Source organism: Histomonas meleagridis (assembly GCF_020186115.1).
Source record: "Histomonas meleagridis strain 2922-C6/04-10x chromosome Unknown contig_24, whole genome shotgun sequence".
Lineage (NCBI taxonomy): Eukaryota > Parabasalia > Tritrichomonadida > Dientamoebidae > Histomonas > Histomonas meleagridis.
The window spans coordinates 177,497-194,879 of NW_027150826.1; the positions used below are offsets into that span (position 1 = coordinate 177,497).

At 27.2% G+C, this 17,383-nt stretch overlaps 7 protein-coding genes across 7 annotated transcripts; 5 read left to right on the top strand and 2 right to left on the bottom strand.

The window, feature by feature from the left end:
- Positions 1-3,098: 3,098 nt before the first annotated feature.
- Positions 3,099-3,911, bottom strand: GO595_003956 (WD repeat protein; the record flags this gene model as incomplete). The annotated part of the gene is made up of 1 exon (XM_067917034.1): positions 3,099-3,911. One exon carries the CDS (start codon positions 3,909-3,911, stop codon positions 3,099-3,101), a length of 813 nt encoding a protein of 270 aa, XP_067775851.1.
- A 652-nt stretch (positions 3,912-4,563) lies between these two features.
- On the top strand, positions 4,564-4,992 carry GO595_003957 (Myb-like DNA-binding domain containing protein; the record flags this gene model as incomplete). Its single annotated transcript, XM_067917035.1, has 1 exon — positions 4,564-4,992. One exon carries the CDS (start codon positions 4,564-4,566, stop codon positions 4,990-4,992), a length of 429 nt encoding a protein of 142 aa, XP_067775852.1.
- A 460-nt stretch (positions 4,993-5,452) lies between these two features.
- GO595_003958 (CAMK family protein kinase) lies at positions 5,453-6,496 on the top strand (the record flags this gene model as incomplete). The annotated part of the gene is made up of 1 exon (XM_067917036.1): positions 5,453-6,496. One exon carries the CDS (start codon positions 5,453-5,455, stop codon positions 6,494-6,496), a length of 1,044 nt encoding a protein of 347 aa, XP_067775853.1.
- A 564-nt stretch (positions 6,497-7,060) lies between these two features.
- On the bottom strand, positions 7,061-7,972 carry GO595_003959 (class I nuclease; the record flags this gene model as incomplete). The annotated part of the gene is made up of 1 exon (XM_067917037.1): positions 7,061-7,972. One exon carries the CDS (start codon positions 7,970-7,972, stop codon positions 7,061-7,063), a length of 912 nt encoding a protein of 303 aa, XP_067775854.1.
- A 457-nt stretch (positions 7,973-8,429) lies between these two features.
- GO595_003960 (Ras family protein) lies at positions 8,430-9,035 on the top strand (the record flags this gene model as incomplete). The annotated part of the gene is made up of 1 exon (XM_067917038.1): positions 8,430-9,035. The coding sequence occupies one exon, from the start codon at positions 8,430-8,432 to the stop codon at positions 9,033-9,035; it is 606 nt and encodes a 201-aa protein (XP_067775855.1).
- A 1,006-nt stretch (positions 9,036-10,041) lies between these two features.
- On the top strand, positions 10,042-10,449 carry GO595_003961 (uncharacterized protein; the record flags this gene model as incomplete). Its single annotated transcript, XM_067917039.1, has 1 exon — positions 10,042-10,449. One exon carries the CDS (start codon positions 10,042-10,044, stop codon positions 10,447-10,449), a length of 408 nt encoding a protein of 135 aa, XP_067775856.1.
- Positions 10,450-10,841: 392 nt separating this feature from the next.
- Positions 10,842-11,423, top strand: GO595_003962 (Septum-promoting GTP-binding protein 1; the record flags this gene model as incomplete). The annotated part of the gene is made up of 1 exon (XM_067917040.1): positions 10,842-11,423. One exon carries the CDS (start codon positions 10,842-10,844, stop codon positions 11,421-11,423), a length of 582 nt encoding a protein of 193 aa, XP_067775857.1.
- Between the last annotated feature and the right edge of the window lie 5,960 nt (positions 11,424-17,383).

Genomic DNA, 17,383 nt, shown 5'->3' on the forward strand with positions numbered 1-17,383 from the left:
TCAAGAAGTAATTTAACGATTTCTATGTATCCATTTTTAGATGCATAAATAAGTACTGTATTAAAAAATTTGAATAATTTGAAAATATTATATATAATTTAAAAATTATTAAAACAAATTATATATAAAACAAATAAATATCTTTAGCATTGATATTAATTCTTTTTTGTTCAAGAAGTAATTTAACAATTTCAATGTAATTTTTTTTAACTGCAACAGTAAGTACATTCTCCAATTTTTTTGAAATAATTTCTAAACATTTCTTTAAAATACTAATATTCCTAATATTGATATCAGTTCCTTCATGATCAAGAAGTAATTTAACGATTTCTATGTTTCCATTTTGAGAAGCTAAAATAAGTGCTGTATTAAATATTTAAAACAATTTTCAAATATTATTTTGAAATTCGAAATTATTAAAATAAATTTTAAATAAAACAAACAAATATCTTTAGCATTAACATCAATACCCCCATGTTCAAGAAGTAATTTAACGATTTCTGTATAACCATTTGAAGATGCATACATAAGTGCTGTATAAAACATTATAAATAAATTTGAAATATTATTTTGAAATCCAAAAATTTTAGAACAAATTCGAAGTAAAATAAATATATATCTTTAATATTGAGATCGATTCCTTCTTTCTTAAGAAGCAATTTAACTATGTCTACATAATTTTCGGCAGATGCATAAAAAAGAGCTGTTCTAAATAGTATAAATAATTTTGATATATTATTTTGAATGATAAAATTACTAAGACAAATATCTAATAAAACAATAAAATTTCAGTAATAACATTAACATCAATTCCTTCTTGTTCAAGAAGTAATTTGACAATTTCTATATATCCCTTTTGTAATGCAAAAATAAGTGATGTTCTAAATAATATAAATGATTTCTAAATATTATTTCGAAATATAAAATTATATAAAAAAATATTAAATATTATAAACATAAGTCTTTGGCATTGATATCGATTCCTTCTTGTTCAAGAAGTAATTTAACGATTTCTGTATGACCATTTTTAGATGCTCTAAGAAGTGCTGTTTTAAATATTTTAAATAAATTCCAAATATTATTTTGAAATCCAAAATCGTTGAAACAAAATTCAAACAAAGCAAATATATATTTGCAGGCATACATTTAGCATTAATATCAATTCCTTCTTGTTCTAAAATATATTTAACAAGTTCAATGTTTCCAGATCCTGATGAAAATGCTAAAATATTTGTTGGAATTTGATTATTTTGAAGAAAATATTTAACAAGATATAAGTTTCCAATGAGTGCTGATGCATTAATAATGTCATCATTGATTTTCATCCCTTCTTCAAGTAAAAATGTGAAAATTTCATAATTATAATATAAAATACAATATGCCCCTAATTCTTCTAAAATAATTTTCCCAAATTTATAATATCCACCAATTATGTACAGTTTTTGAAAATGTTCTAGTTCATCATTAATTTCTTCTAATTTATTTTCATAAATATATTTAAAGATTTTATTTCGATGAAATTGAATCGCTGTTTCAGGTGCTTCTGCAAATGAAGAATGATTTTGTTCGCACAAATGAATAATTTCTTCATTTCCACCTGCAACTGCATATTTACCTGTGTATTTTACTTTTGCACCATTCATAAGTAAAAACTTAAAACATTTAACTGACCCAAAAAATGCTGCATAATCAATTAATGTAACATTATCTTGATTAATAAATGAACATCTTTCATAAAGTGATGGTTTAATTGTTTGATTAAAACTAAAATCAATTTGTGATGATATTTCTTGTAGTTTTTCTATTTCATAATTTCGAATTATTTTTGTAATTTCATTTGCATTAACTCCTTCTTTAATTAATTGTTTATGAAGTGCCCAATCATTCTTGGAAAGTTCTTCATAATTGTTCTTGATTGGCTCCATAAACGAATAATCAATATATTCTTCAATTTTATTTTTTGGTATATAATGTACAAAATATGGATTTTTTTTAACTTTAACAATTTTAACTTCAAGTAATTTGTGCTCAATCATATACTCAAGAATGAAATTAGATTCTTGGTTATTATTTTTAAAAAGAAAACATGTAAATGTATCAAAAATTTGATGCTTATTATTATTTTCTTCAAATATTTCTATTTCCCTTAAAAAATTCATATATAGATCAAAAGATCTCATTTTCGAAATGTAAATAGCATAATATATCATTTGGCTAATAATTAAATTATAAGATATTGAATGAATATCATCAAATTTTTTAACAATTGAATTTATGGAATAAAGAAAATTTTCTTTATTTAGATTAAAGATGATCTCTTTAAGAGACATTGGTATCTCCCACTCATCATTGAATTGTTTATTCATCTTTTGTTTTTTTTGAATTTTTTCAAGTTTAGGTTGAGACTACTCGTACAACTGTATGCACTTTTTCAATAGCTTATGAAAAATTTTCTTTTTGTGGGGATTGAATTTAAACGGTCGCTGTTTTTTATTTAATTTTATTTTTTCCCCCTTCATTTATTTAATTTTATTATTTTTAATGGTATTCGGAATAAATTTTAGTGAAAAAACTGCATTCCCATAACAAGTATTTTTTTGTTTTTGCAAATTATATGCTTATTTTGGAATTGGTGAAGAAAAATAAAAAAAAAATGGATATTTGTATGCACTGCTGTACATTTGCAAATACTTTGTAATATTAGTTTGGTATTAAAAAATATTTTTATCAAAAAATTTTGCAATTTTTGTAAATATAACATTTTTCAATAAATTAAATTGTATTTTTTATTGATTTACAAATTTGGTATTTACTCAATATTTTTTATATTAATATCAATTCATTATTGTTTGATAAGTGATTTTAGATATGTTATCATTAGGGGTTTTCATACTAAAACCGTCCACTTTTTGAATTGATCAAACAAAAGAAAAGCATGAATCCCTTAAAGGAATTAGAAAAAAAACTTTGATAAACAAATATGATTCGGAAAAAGGTTTATTTCATTTAAAAATTTATATTAACTTCTTATTTATCAAATATTTTTTCTGAGAAACACTGAAGAAATTATTGGATATCAATGATAAACATTTATTTTATTACCTAAGTAGTAAAAGAGACTGAGAAATTGAAGCTCTTTTCGATGGGAACATTTTCCAAATTTGCAATGAATCATCAGGAGCTGCCGTAGCTACTGTTGTACCATCTGGTGAATGACACATGTAAAGAATTCTTTGCCGATGATTATGAAATGAAGCAACAGGTGATAAATCAGTTCCTTTCCAAATAGCCAAATGGTTCTGTGAATAACCATGTGTAGAGAAAATTTCATCATATTCGGAATTCCAAAATAAGTTACAAACTTGTGAACCAGTGTTAATACTTTTAATTGTATCACCTGTTTGAACATTCCACATTTTAATACATCGATCAGCTGTACCACCTCCAGTAACAATTAAATCTTTATTAGTTGGACACCAAGAAACGGCTCTGATTGCAGCTTCATGTTCGGAATATGTAACTAATGGTTCTTTATCGAGATTTCTTTGATCCCAAATTTTGACTGTACAATCATTACCACATGTTGCATAAAGATATGAATCTGGTTGAAATTTTACAGAACAAACTTCCTCTAAATGTGATGATTGAATATTTATGATTGGTTTCTCATCACGCATATCGATTATTGAAGAAGAACCATCGCTACAACCCGTAAGAATTTGATTGGATTTCCAATCAATTGATAAAACTGTCGTTTCGAAAAGTCGCGTTTCATATGTAGTACTATTTGTAAAAATATCATATATAATTCCATCTCCTTCATGACAGCCAAAAAAGAGTTTATCTCCATAAGGATTAAACTTCAAAGAAACAACATCAAGTGGAAGATTACGAGGCTCATGTGATTCCATTGTTTTAGGATTGAAGAATAAAACTTTATCTTCTAATGCAAATGCAATTGTGTTATTTCGTGACCAATCAAGTGGAGAAATATAAAAGTCTGATAAAATATTATCTAACTCAACAACATGAATTGGCTTTGATGGGAAATGTCTTACATTTGAAGAAGGTGAAGATACAGGTGATGTTTGTAAAGATGTTTGTCTTCTTCTTGGTGAAGATTGATTAAATTGTGCATTAGGAGAACAAAAACTAGATTTTAATGAATTTAATCTTTCATTTTCAGGATAATTTAATGAAGTTAATTTCGATGATCTTCGATGAAGATTTCTATCTGGAGTCATTGATACTCTACCATTATTATTTGGTTTTATTGGTGAAAAGAACCTATCACTTATTGATGATTTTTTTGTTGGAGTTCTTGAAAGTCTCGAAGAATAATCCATGAATAAATTTCTAAACGTATAGTCCTATCGTAAACCGTGAAAACTACTTTACGGTTAAAAATCCGCGCCATTTAATTTCTGAGGAATTATGGAATCCATGAATCAAATCCCAAATCAGATGCAAGGAATCAATCAAAACATCAACAGCGTGCCTGTCCAGATGAATTTAAACCCAGACATGCTCAATTACTACGTTTCAATGATCCAAAATCAACCTATGGATATTAAAGATATTAAATCCCCAGAAATGGCCATAAAGGGAACTTGGACTGTCCAAGAGGATGAGCTTTTGAAGGATGCGGTCCAAAAAATAGGTACAACAAAATGGATAGATATTGCAAAATTTGTTCCTTCAAGAACACCAAAACAATGTAGAGAAAGGTGGCATAATAGGCTTTCTCCTGAACTCAAGCATGGACCTTTCGAACCATGGGAAGATCAAATAATTATTACAAAGCAAAAAGAAATTGGAAACAGATGGTCTTTAATTGCACAATCATTACCAGGGAGGAGTCCTGGTTCGGTTAAAAATAGGTGGTATGCTGGATTAAGAAACTCAAACCAAAACACTGATTTTTCCATTACACAAATAAATGGAATGATGAACGACCAACAAATAACATCAAGCCAGCTCGAGCAAGTGTAGAAAACTCATTAAATCTTCAAAGTTATCCTAAAATTAGTTTTTGACCACGATATTCAAAAATTTGGTTTTTACACTCAGAAATTTCAATGGAGAAAATTTTGCTCGTTTCATCTCATCATTGATCTCCATGAAGTTCTCGAACTCGGAATCATAATTTTTAATAATTATTTTGAGTTTTTTGCTAGACATTTTCTTGTGCATTCATTATATTCTTCTGGGTAATTTTTATTAATGATAGGTATCAAGATATCATTGATTTGTCAGGCAATGAAATTCCAAACCAGAAATTTTTCTGACACAAAAGAATTCATAAAAAGTTGACTTTTTTGACCACTTTACTTAAAAACGTTGAGAAAAGTCTTTGGTTAACCACAGACCAACAGCTTTCAGATAAACAAAAAAATCAATTTTCAATACATTTATTCAATTCCAAAACTTCCACAGAAATCGAACGACCACAATGAACATTCACAGAGGAACAATTACTTACACCTTTCTTCAACCAACATATGTTGATGACTTAAAAAAGAAAGATGTGGTTAAACTTAATCAGTATATTCTCCAAGCTAAAATCGGAATCGGATTCATCGCAAAAGTTTACCTTGCAGTCGATACTCAAACTTCAAAAAAATATGCCGCAAAAGCAATAAAAATATCCAGTCATTCGCTTAGTAATAGTACATCAGGTTTCGAAAGAGAAATAAGAATAATGAGAAGATTAAATCATCCAAACATTGTAAAACTTCATGAAACACTTTTCAGAAAAGATACAAAGACCATATATTTGATCATGGAATATGCACAATGTGGTTCATTACAAGATTCAATCAACGAACAAAAGAAAATGAGCGAAGAAGAAATTGCCTCAATATTTTACCAGGTCCTAAAAGGCATGGAGTATCTTCACTCAAAGTGTATTGTTCATCAAGACATTAAACCATCAAATATATTATTATTTGATGACGGAGTTGCTAAACTCTCAGATTTTGGAATTGGCCATTCTTTCCAAAGTGCTGACATGGTCTTTGGTACACCTGCATACCAAGCTCCTGAATATTTTGATGATGCTGATCAAGAAATTGACCCAGTTAAAGAAGATATTTGGAGCTTAGGCATCACATTGTATCAGACAGCCTTTGGAACACTTCCATATACTGGAAGTACAGCATATGAAATTGCAAATGTGACCAAAGAAACAGAGCTTCAAATCCCAAGCTATGCGTCAGAATCACTCACAGATATATTGCATAGGATGCTTTCTATTGATCCTTCGAAGAGAGCGAGTGTTGAAGAATTATTGGAACATCCCTTCTTCGACAAACTTGCGCAAAAAGTCTCGTTCCCAAAGATACCATTGAAGAGACTGAAGTCAAAGTCATTAGATTCAATTCAAACTGTAAGAGCGGAAGTTTATGATGAAAGATCATCTTTTATTCTCGATGATATTCCTGTGCCTCGTTTACCACAGAATAAGTCTTCACAACTATTGCCTGTAAATTGTTAAAATTAGTTTGTATATATTAATAAAAAACTTTTTCTAAAATAGAAAGAATTTGGGTCACTGACCAATGTAAAATTTCTTGCATTTTTCACTTATTGGATAGAATGTCTTGAAGGTGTTGTTGATGTTTCTTTTATAAACAATTCTTGAGAAGGCTTTTTTAAAGCTTTTTGTTTATCAAAGAAATGACACTGTCTTTGACAACTTTTTGTTATATTTACTCCGATTTCAATGAAACCATTGGCAAAAATTTGTATCGAAAGTCCAGACTTTGGATTCCAAAGGGAGCACATATTTATTAAATCATTTAAGATATTATAGTAAATAAAATTGTGTCACGAATAAGCTAAGTTTCAACATAATTCGATAGAGCAAAGGAGGGAAATTGATTTCCACTATTAAATATGTGAAAATTATTCAAAGCATTAATGGATTTCATTTACAATTTAGAGTAAGCACAAAATATATCTTCCAAACACATGGAATTTTTTTGGGAAAAACATATATTTCATATTCATTATTATTATTTTGCCAAAATAAATTTAGATTAAAGTTTACTTTAGAGCTTTACGAAAGTTTTAGCTTTTTTCTTAAAAGGATAGCAAATATTACTATTATTGTTACGCATGCAACATCCAAAATCCAAAACACGATTTCGAGGATTGTTGTTGTGTTATTACCATAACTTGGGAGCTCCATATTATCGAGGATATACCTAAGGATGTATCCAAGCCTATAGCCTGCTAATGCGACCCTTTCGGCACCGCGGTCCTGAACGAGTTTGAAATACTCATCGCTTGGACGCGCTTGTTGTGTTGTGTTGTATCCATACATCACACAGTACTGATAACTTTCGTCATTCCAATCAAGAGGCTTAAGAGATTCTAAATCATATTTTTTATCGGTGAAATATGATTTTGGAAATTGTTCAATGATAAGTGAATAGTTCTTTTCAAACTCATCAAGGTATCGTGGAATAGTTGGATCGGTAATTGGATATTTAAGGCCAACAGAATCCCATAAAAAGTGGATATTATTACATGCTGAACCATATTCACAATTAAGATAATAGCTATTGCCGCCATAATCACCACTTAAGTGATCGTCATCGTAAAGCATGCAGTTATGATGTGGAGTATGGACATCACCAACAAAATGAATTATGGAACGAAGATGAAAGGCAAGAGCCCATGGATGTGTGGTGGTCTTGTCTTGGATGGTTTCGAAAGATTGAAGTAAATATCCAGAAATATTATAGGAAGGTTCAATGAGATTGACTTTCTTTTCTGTACGTACAACTGGGTTGTCCATAAAGTGCCAGTTACTCATTCCTTTGAATTTGGAATAGTCTTTAAGGTCATCTTGCCAGGTGGCAACATGAAGAAAATCATAATGTGTCATTGAACCATAGTTCATTATTTGTTCGAGAAGATTCTTTTCGCTTGTTGATATGAAAGATTGAGCTATACGTAAAATCATGATGTGCGCATGCCCCCACCATGAATGGGAAAGAGCAAAGAATACAAAAAACATTTTGCTTTTTCCTTCTGGAGCAAAAACGTTAAAAACGATGAATGTGGTTTAATGTTTTCAAAAAGTGGAACCTTTATGAAATGTGATGTGATATAATAATCAAATTGTCTTTTATTTGTAAGAAAAGTGTAGCTATAAACATTTAATAATCTCTTTAAATGTTAATATCAACAAAACCAACATTAGAAAACATAGTAAACCGAACAGGAATTCGTAAAATGGTTTCATTTGGTTAACGTTAAGAATTTCAATAAAGAAATAATCGTTTCCCCCTGAAAAAAAAAACGAGTCCCTGCATTGAAAATCATATCGGCATGCCGATTGGTACCGTTTTAAAGCGGCTTTTTGATACTTACGGTGAGTTGTTTATTTAACCGTTGGACTGGTTATTAAATTATTCAATATGCAAAGAGCAGGAAATAAAATCCGAAGCGAAAAGATCGTAATAATTGGTTCTGCTTCTACTGGGAAAACATCCCTCCTTAATAGATTTGTTCATGATCGTTTTTCAACTGTAAGCGAAGCTACAATCGGGGCTTCATTCGTACAGAAGATTATCACTGTTGATGGAACTGATGTAAAACTAGAAATTTGGGATACAGGTGGCTCTGAAAAATACCGTTCTTTAACACCTATGTATTATCGTGATGCAAGAGCTGCAGTCCTTGTTTATGATATTACAAATGAAGTTTCATTCCAAGAAGCTGAACAATGGTATTCCGAATTCAGAGAAAGAGGACAACCAAATGCTATCGTTGTTTGCGCAGCAAATAAATGTGATCTTGAATCTCAAAGAAAAGTTTCAAAGAAGAGTGGAGAAGACTTCGCTCTGAATAACCAAATCGAATACATCAAAGAAACATCAGCTTTAAGTGGTGAAGGCATTCGAGAATTATTCAATGATCTCGCCAAAGAATTATTGACTCTTGCCCCTCAAGAAATTGGTAACGAAATTGAAATCACTGATGTTGACAATGATGGTGGAAACAAAGATGGATGTAAATGCTAAAAACAATTTTTATTAATTTTGTTTCTTCAAACATTTAAATTATTTTTTATCCTCATAAAAAACGCATTGCTCTTCTGAATAAATAAAGGGTAAACACTTGTTTTATGGTTTTTATGAACAATTTTTTCCAAATTTTAATTTAATCCGTAGATATACAAATGAAAAAAATAATTAATTATTCACCTAATGTGTTTGTAGTTTTTGTATTATATGATTTACAAATTAAAGATTTTTGCTTGGATTGGACAACACTAAATTGAAAAATTTTTAACAATCAAATTTCTGTTTCTTTTGCATAAAAAGGATAAATGATGTCTCTTATTCCCTCGCCATATCCTAATTAACTAACGACGAAATTTTGTATTTCAAATAAGTGATTTTATCGAACAGAATAATATTCATAAAATATAAGAAAAAAGAATACTTTATATGAACCCACATTTTCTCTCTTTATTTGTATATTAATTTTATTTTTAAATGAAAGCTCCATATAAATCTATTTTGTATATATATATTTAAGAGATTATATTATATGATAGGGAGTATATTCAATATAGAGTAAGCTGGTATGTAAATCAAGTTAAAAATAAAATCAATAGAGCAATTAAATTTCAAAATATTAATTTAGCTATAGATACCGATGAATAACTTAATGTGTCTTCCATTATAGTTATCTAAACAATGATTCCTTTAAGAATACCTTTCAAGAAGAACTGTAGATCGATGGATGTTGTTTTGCACTAAAAAAAACGAACCATTCAATTCCACCAAAATTTTCATAACAAACCTCCTATTTCGCCAAATTTTGAATGAAGCCTTTTTGAGAAAAACGATCCCACAATAATCCAACGTACCATTTTCAAAGCTTTATTTAACTTTTTCAATTGTGCCTGACAACTATCCTGTAGTTGAATACTTTATTTTCGATCGCAAAGTTTGTACTAACGAAATAACGTATTATTCAGAAAATTTCAGAAGATAAACGTCTTTTCAGATCATTTTATTAATGGGCTTCCAATTTAATATCCAAACAGTAATATCAATATTAGCCTTCTGCATAGAAGTTATTGCAGGTGCAGCATACTTTTGCGTCTTCGAATCCGGCGGAACTATTCATGCAGGATATAAACCAAAATCAAACGTAAATGTATATTATTATATTTCATATTCATACTTCTGCTTCGGTTTGATCAACTTAGTATTTGCAATTGCAGAGCTTGGTCTTATCTTTATACCAAAATACTTTAGTTTTGTTGATTCCCCAATCCTTAGAGGTGTTTATTATGCAATCAATGGAATTGCAACATTAGGTGTTGCAGGTGATCTTGGTATTGCTGCAGGATCTATGCAAATGATAATTGGCGTTGTTATGATCATTGTTGCAATCGTCACAGGTGGATGCAAGAAGAAGTAAATAAAATATTTTCTTTTTTGTCAATGTTTAACAAACAGATATCATATTGAATTTAACTTGAAATTATATAAAGAAATATTGAAATTAAATAGCATAATTCTATTTAAAGACATGGATGTAAGCTTTTTGTTTCTCTATGCATGAATATTAAAATATTTTCTATGCTGTAAGTATAAGTTATTTGGAGAAGGAACCGACTAAGATATGTATAATTGATATAGGTTACAATTAAACTTTGATAATTCATCAGTATACTCACTAACCTCATGAAGTTTTTAACAAACACTCAAAATTCATAAAAATAGAAGATAAATCCTGTTTAGAATGGAAAAAATACTTTGTTCTGAGCATAAAAGCGACGATACATTAACTTTTTGAACGCATTTGGTTCGATGACAACAGAAGGGAATGTTACTGTAAAAATTGCTCTTATTGGTAGTACAATGGTTGGTAAGACATCACTTATGGTCAAATATTGTAAAGGCACATTTAGTGAGGATTACATCGCAACTCTTGGTGTACAATTTTTAGAAAGAACAATCAATGTAAAAAATACTCCAGTAAATCTTGTTATATGGGATATAGGAGGACAAAAAAATTTCATGGATATGCTTAATATTTGTTGCGAAGGTGCACACGCAATGATTTTTATGTTTGATTTATCCAACGTTAAATCATTGACAGCTCTCCGTGATTGGTATAAAGCTGCATATCAATGCAATCAAAGTGCACGTGTGTTTCTTGTTGGTAATAAATTTGATAAATATTTTGAATTACCTGAACAAGAAAGGATATGCATTACAAACAAAGCCAAAAAATTTGCAACTGCTATTGGCGCTCCACTGGTTTATTGTTCCAATACGCATTCCATCAATGTTAAAAAATTATTCCAAATTGTTGTTGGATCTGTATTTGGACTTAACCTTAAGGTTGAGAAGGTTGATGATCCAAGCAAACCTGTTGTCATCTTTTGATTTTATTATGTTTCTTAATCAATCAATATATTTTAAAATGTTCTTTTTTGTTTTAATTTTTTATTTTCAAACGAACCTTTTGAAGAAAAATATGTGTGTATAAGCCTACGCCTGTGGGATGAAAACTCAAAAAAAGTACTTTAATGAAAAATCCATTGATTAGTTGATCGATCGCCATCTAAATCATATGCTTTCTTAAATTTATTTTTTTTAATTAAGTTGTTAATTGTTAATTGATGATGATTATTTCCCAGAATGCATGTGAACGTGAGAAAAATTCATTAATGAAATTCATACGATAGCTTTTCAGAACTTTTGAATATGTTTGCATTTAAAACCTGAAAAGATTTGGAGAATGAACTATCACACCACTATAACCAAAGGCCAAAAACATTTCAAATCTCATAAGAGTATCGATAAATATATCGATACACCTTGTTCACTTGAACAATTAATATTTTGCTTAACAAAAGAAAATTTGGATTTATTAGTTCATCAAACAATGATTTTATATGATTCGAATTTTCCATATTCATTTAATATAAATGTAAGTTTTTTAATATATAATGCATTCTTATCACAAAAAAATTCAAGTGATATTTTCTTAAATTATTTGGAATTAATTCAAACAAATGTAGAAAAAATGAATAAAAATTATCCAAAAATCATTGAAACTTTTTTTAATTATATAAGAGGAATTTATACACAAGAATCATTTTATCTTATTGAACAAATGATTGAGCACAATCTAATTGATCCAAGTATTCCCAACAATATTGAATCAAAATATTTTGCACACTATCAAAAAGAAAAACAAAATAAGCTTTCTTCAATAATAAACAAGAGAAGAACTGATTTGGAAACATTTCCAGTGTATTATTTTAAAATATATGACACAACTTTTTTGGAAAATTATGATGAACTTTCAAAGAATGATTGGGAACTTCATAAGCAATATATTAAAGAAGGAGTTAATCCAAGTAAAATATCAAAAATCATTCGAAATGATGAAATTGAAAAACTTCAAGAAATAGCATCACAAAACAAATATGATTTTAATCAAACAATTGAACCATCGCTTTATGAAAGATGTTCATTTATTAATCAAAGAAATGTCACATTAATTGATTATGCAGCATTTTTTGGTTCAGTTAAATGTTTTAAATATTTACTTATGAATGGTGCAAATGTAAATAACACAGGTAAATATGCAATTGCAGGTGGAAACTTAGAAATCATTCATTTATGTGAACAAAATCATTCAGCTTTTGAAGGTGCTTATGAAGCAGCAATTGAATTCCATCGAAATGATATTTTTTATTATCTTTATGATAATAAAATAGGTGAAATTAATAATGAGTTGATGTATTCATGCGTTTGCAGCGCAAATTATGAGATTCTTTTATTTTTAGAGGAAGAAGGAATGAAATGCAATAAAAATTTAATTTGTTTTACTGCAAAAAATGGGAACATTTATCTTGTTAAACATTTTATTAAAAAATTTCATCAACAAATACCAAAAAATTTTATATTTAAAACTTTAAAGTCAGGAAACATTGAATTAGTTAAATATGTTCTTAAACAAAAAAACTTTAATATAAATACTAAAAATATATATACGTTTTATTTTATTTATATATTAATGATTTCATATTTCTAAATAATATTAGGAAATTATATAAATTGTTTAAAACAGCACTTATAAAAGCAACTGAAAAAAATCAAAGAGATATAGTCAAATTACTTCTTGAGCAAAAAGGAATTAGTATTAAAGAAACGGATTTTTGTTTGTTTTATTTGATGATTATTATGTTAATTAAAAGTTTTTAAATAATTGTTGGAAATCAATTAATTTACATAATACAGCACTCATTTGGGCTTCTTCAAATGGTTATACAGAAATAGCAAAAGTACTTATTAAAAAAGGTATTAATATAAATGATAAAGAATATATATATATGTTTTGCTTACAATTTTTTTGTATAAGTTAAAGTTTTAATTTGAGATTCGAAAATTGTTTAAATTATTTTGGACAGCACTTCTTTGTGCTATTTGGAATTATCATATTGAAATAGTTCAACTACTTCTTTCTCAAAAAGGAATTGATATCAATACTAAAGATATTTCATCATTTTATTCAAATTTTATTATAATAGTTTAATATTTTAAAACATTAATTGGGAATTATTCAAATTATTTAATACAGCACTCATAATGGCAGCATCAAATGGATATATAGATTTTGTTCAATTACTTCTTTCTCAAAAAGGAATTGATATCAGTGTTAAAAATATTTTAATGTTATATTTAATATATATTTTAATGAATTAAAATTTTAAGACATTATTTGGAATTCAATAAGACTTCATATGTCATCATTTATGATTGCATCTGGTAATGGTCATATTGAAACAGTCAAAATTCTTCTTGAACAAAAAGATATTGACATCAATGCTAAAGATATTAATTTATTTTGTGTAATATTTATTTTAATAAAATGATATTTTTAATTAATGTTTGGAAATTATTTGAAATATTTAAAACAGCACTTATAAAAGCAATCGAAAAAGGCTATATTGATATATTTAAAATTCTTCTTGAACAAAAAGATATTGACATCAATGCTAAAGATATTAATTTATTTTATTTAATATTTAATTTAATGAAATGATATTTTTAATTAGTATCTGAAATTAAACTTATCCATTTAATACAGCACTCATTTGGGCATCTTCGATAGGTAATACAGAAATTACGAAAACATTACTAGAAAAAGAAAGAAATAATAATAGTATTAAAGAAAATCTCTATATAGTTTATTTGAAATTTAATTTGGTTAAATTGGAATTCAAAATATAATTTTGTAAAGCACTTATGATAGCAACGGAGAAAAATCATGTAGAAATAGTTAAATTTCTTCTTTCTCAAGAAGGAATTGATGTAAATACTAAAGATATTTATTTGTTTTATTTGAAATTTGTTTTGATTATCTAAAGTTTCATCTTAACATTTGGAAATTATTCAAATGTTATTATTCTGCTTTAATTTCAGCAACCGAAAAAGGGCATAGTGATATAGTTAAATTACTTCTTGAACAAGAAAAAATTAACATCAACGATAAAGATCTATATTTATTTTATTTAATGTCTGTTTTAATAATTTAATTTTTCAAAATTATATTTGGAAATTATTTCAAAAACATAAAACAGTGCTAATTTTGGCATCCGAAAGAGGTCAGACAGAAATCCTCAAATTACTTCTTGAACAAAAAGACATTGATATCAGCGCTAAAGATGTCTATTTCATATGTTTAAGATTTGTTTATAAAAATTGATGTTATATTAAAACTTTTGGAAATTTAACATTTTATTTAAAACAGCACTCATTCATGGATCTAAAAATCGTAATTCAGAAATAGTTAAATTACTTCTTGAACAAAATGGCATTGATATCAACGCTAGAGATATTTAATTGTATAATAAAAAATTTAACTAAAGAATTTTATGTTTCAAAATATTATATGGAAATTCTTTAAAACATTTAAAACAGCACTTATTATTGCATCTTTTAATAATATTATAGAAACTGTCAAAATACTTATTACACATAAAGAAATTGATATCAATGCAAAAGACAATATTAATTTTTACAACTTAAAATATCAAAACAATAATTGGAGATTATCTAAAGAATTTTGTACAGCTCTAACTTATGCATCATCAAGAAATAATATAAAAATAGTTAAATTACTTTCTAAACAAGAAGGAATAGAAATTAATGCTAAAGATAATATTATTTTTTATAATTTGAAATATCAATATATTATTTGGAAATGAATCAAATTATTTAATACAGCTTTGATCATCGCAGTAAATCATGGAAACAAAGAAATAGTCAAAATTCTACTTAAACATCAAGAAATTGATATTAATATTAAATATATTAAAATATTTTATTTAAAACTTTTTTCATTTATATGGTATCCCATAAAAACAAATGGAATTTTCCAATATTATTTAAAACGGCACTTATTAGTGCTGCAAAAAATAGAAATACAGAAATGGTCAAATTACTTCTTGAACAAAAAGGAATTGATATCAATGCTAGAGATGATATTTAATTTAATAGTTTGAAAATTCAAAATATTATTTGGAATTTATTTAGATTATATAATACAGCACTAAAAATTGCACATTTTTATGTAGATATTGTAATAATCAAATTACTTAGTGAAAAAGGAGCAATAACTTAAACCCAATTAAATAATTATTTGTTCAATATATTTTCCATCTTCCGTCTAATCAGAATGGTCAAGGATCATTTAATTATAAATCAAAATATATTGAAATAGATAAACTCAATAAAATTGCGTTTCTCATTATATATATTTATAGTATAATGGTATAATGATATTTTATAAAAGAAATAATTTACTCCACTGCCTTGCAAGGCAATTTCAAACAAAGTGATTGTAATATGATGGAATAGTTTGTTTAATTAGAATAATGTATTTTATTTATCAATGGTGTAATAAATATTTTATTTATATATATGAAACAAATGATTAATAAATGTGCATTATTTTTTCCTTATTGAATAAATGATTTTTAGAATTGCATTTGTTCTACACATTTCAAATGATATTATCTTTTAAAAATCATTTGCAGAAGGATCTTCTTCAATAAGTGTGTAATTGTTAATACAGTATCATGAATTAATTCCTAGTTAATTTCGTTTGAAAATTATTATAACTATAAAAACAATAAGAATTTCTATAATGCAATCAAATATTATTATTGTTTTTACCTGATTATCATTGCTATATTCATGTATATTTCTAAGTGTAAAATAACGAATATAATAAATTTGATAATATGAATATGTATGACTCGTCATATAATGATGTACATAAATCTTGTTCCCATAAGATATGAATTCATACTAATGTTGTAATAATGATTGCTAAAATAACTACCCGAATTTTTTTTGAAAAATCAGTATGTTAAATTGAATTAATAAATTTCACGTTCCTGATTATAATTGTTTATTATGAATTTAAAAAAATACCAGCAGGTGCTTTAGCTGTGTGAGAAAGATGATACTCCAGAGAAGTAGGATCGATGAACATTATGGGCTTTGGATAAACAAGAATCGTAACAGTACACTGTTCATTCTATGTATTACAAGGTATTTAACCCTGAAGCTGCCGTGCATGGGAAATGACATAAAATATAAGAAGAAATTAATTTATTAATAAAGAATGCCTTCAATGAATAAAAAAAGAATACTTGAAGTATTCGAGACTGAATCTATGGTAGCTATTTCAGCTATGAATAATACTATGTGCGGTGATAAATGTTATGATATTCCAGTATGTCCGGAAAATGCCAATTGCTCGAAGGCTTTGTGAACCTCGCAACATACATAACAGTATGGCGAATCATATTTGGTTTGTATTTATTGAGATCAGTATATTTACTGGGATTAATTCTTCCTCATTCCAGCAACACTTTGAATTCACTTTTTGATAAATTGAGTGACTTATGATCGTTTCTATAATTTTTATGGACGTTCCTCCTCCACCAAGTCCATCAGTTTTGCAACTCGTTCCTGATGAAGCTCTTGCAATTGAAAAGTTGTTTTTGAAATTAAATGAAAATAATCTCGAATTAATTTCTCAGAAAGTTTCAAAAGTATTAGAAGTTCCACCAAGTTGTCCTTTACTCTATGAATTTTATATTACTCAGTGTATTTATATGGCTTATTTTACGCAAAATAAAGATGCAAAATTATACATTTCATTTTTAAACTTGTTATCAAATACAAAAAATTTAAGTTTTCCAAAACTACTTAAGGTATTAACCATTTATCTTTACATAAAAAATACAAGTGAATCAGAATGTCTTCTTAACGAAATGAACGACCATAAAATGATACCTTCAAATCTTTTTTATTATCTA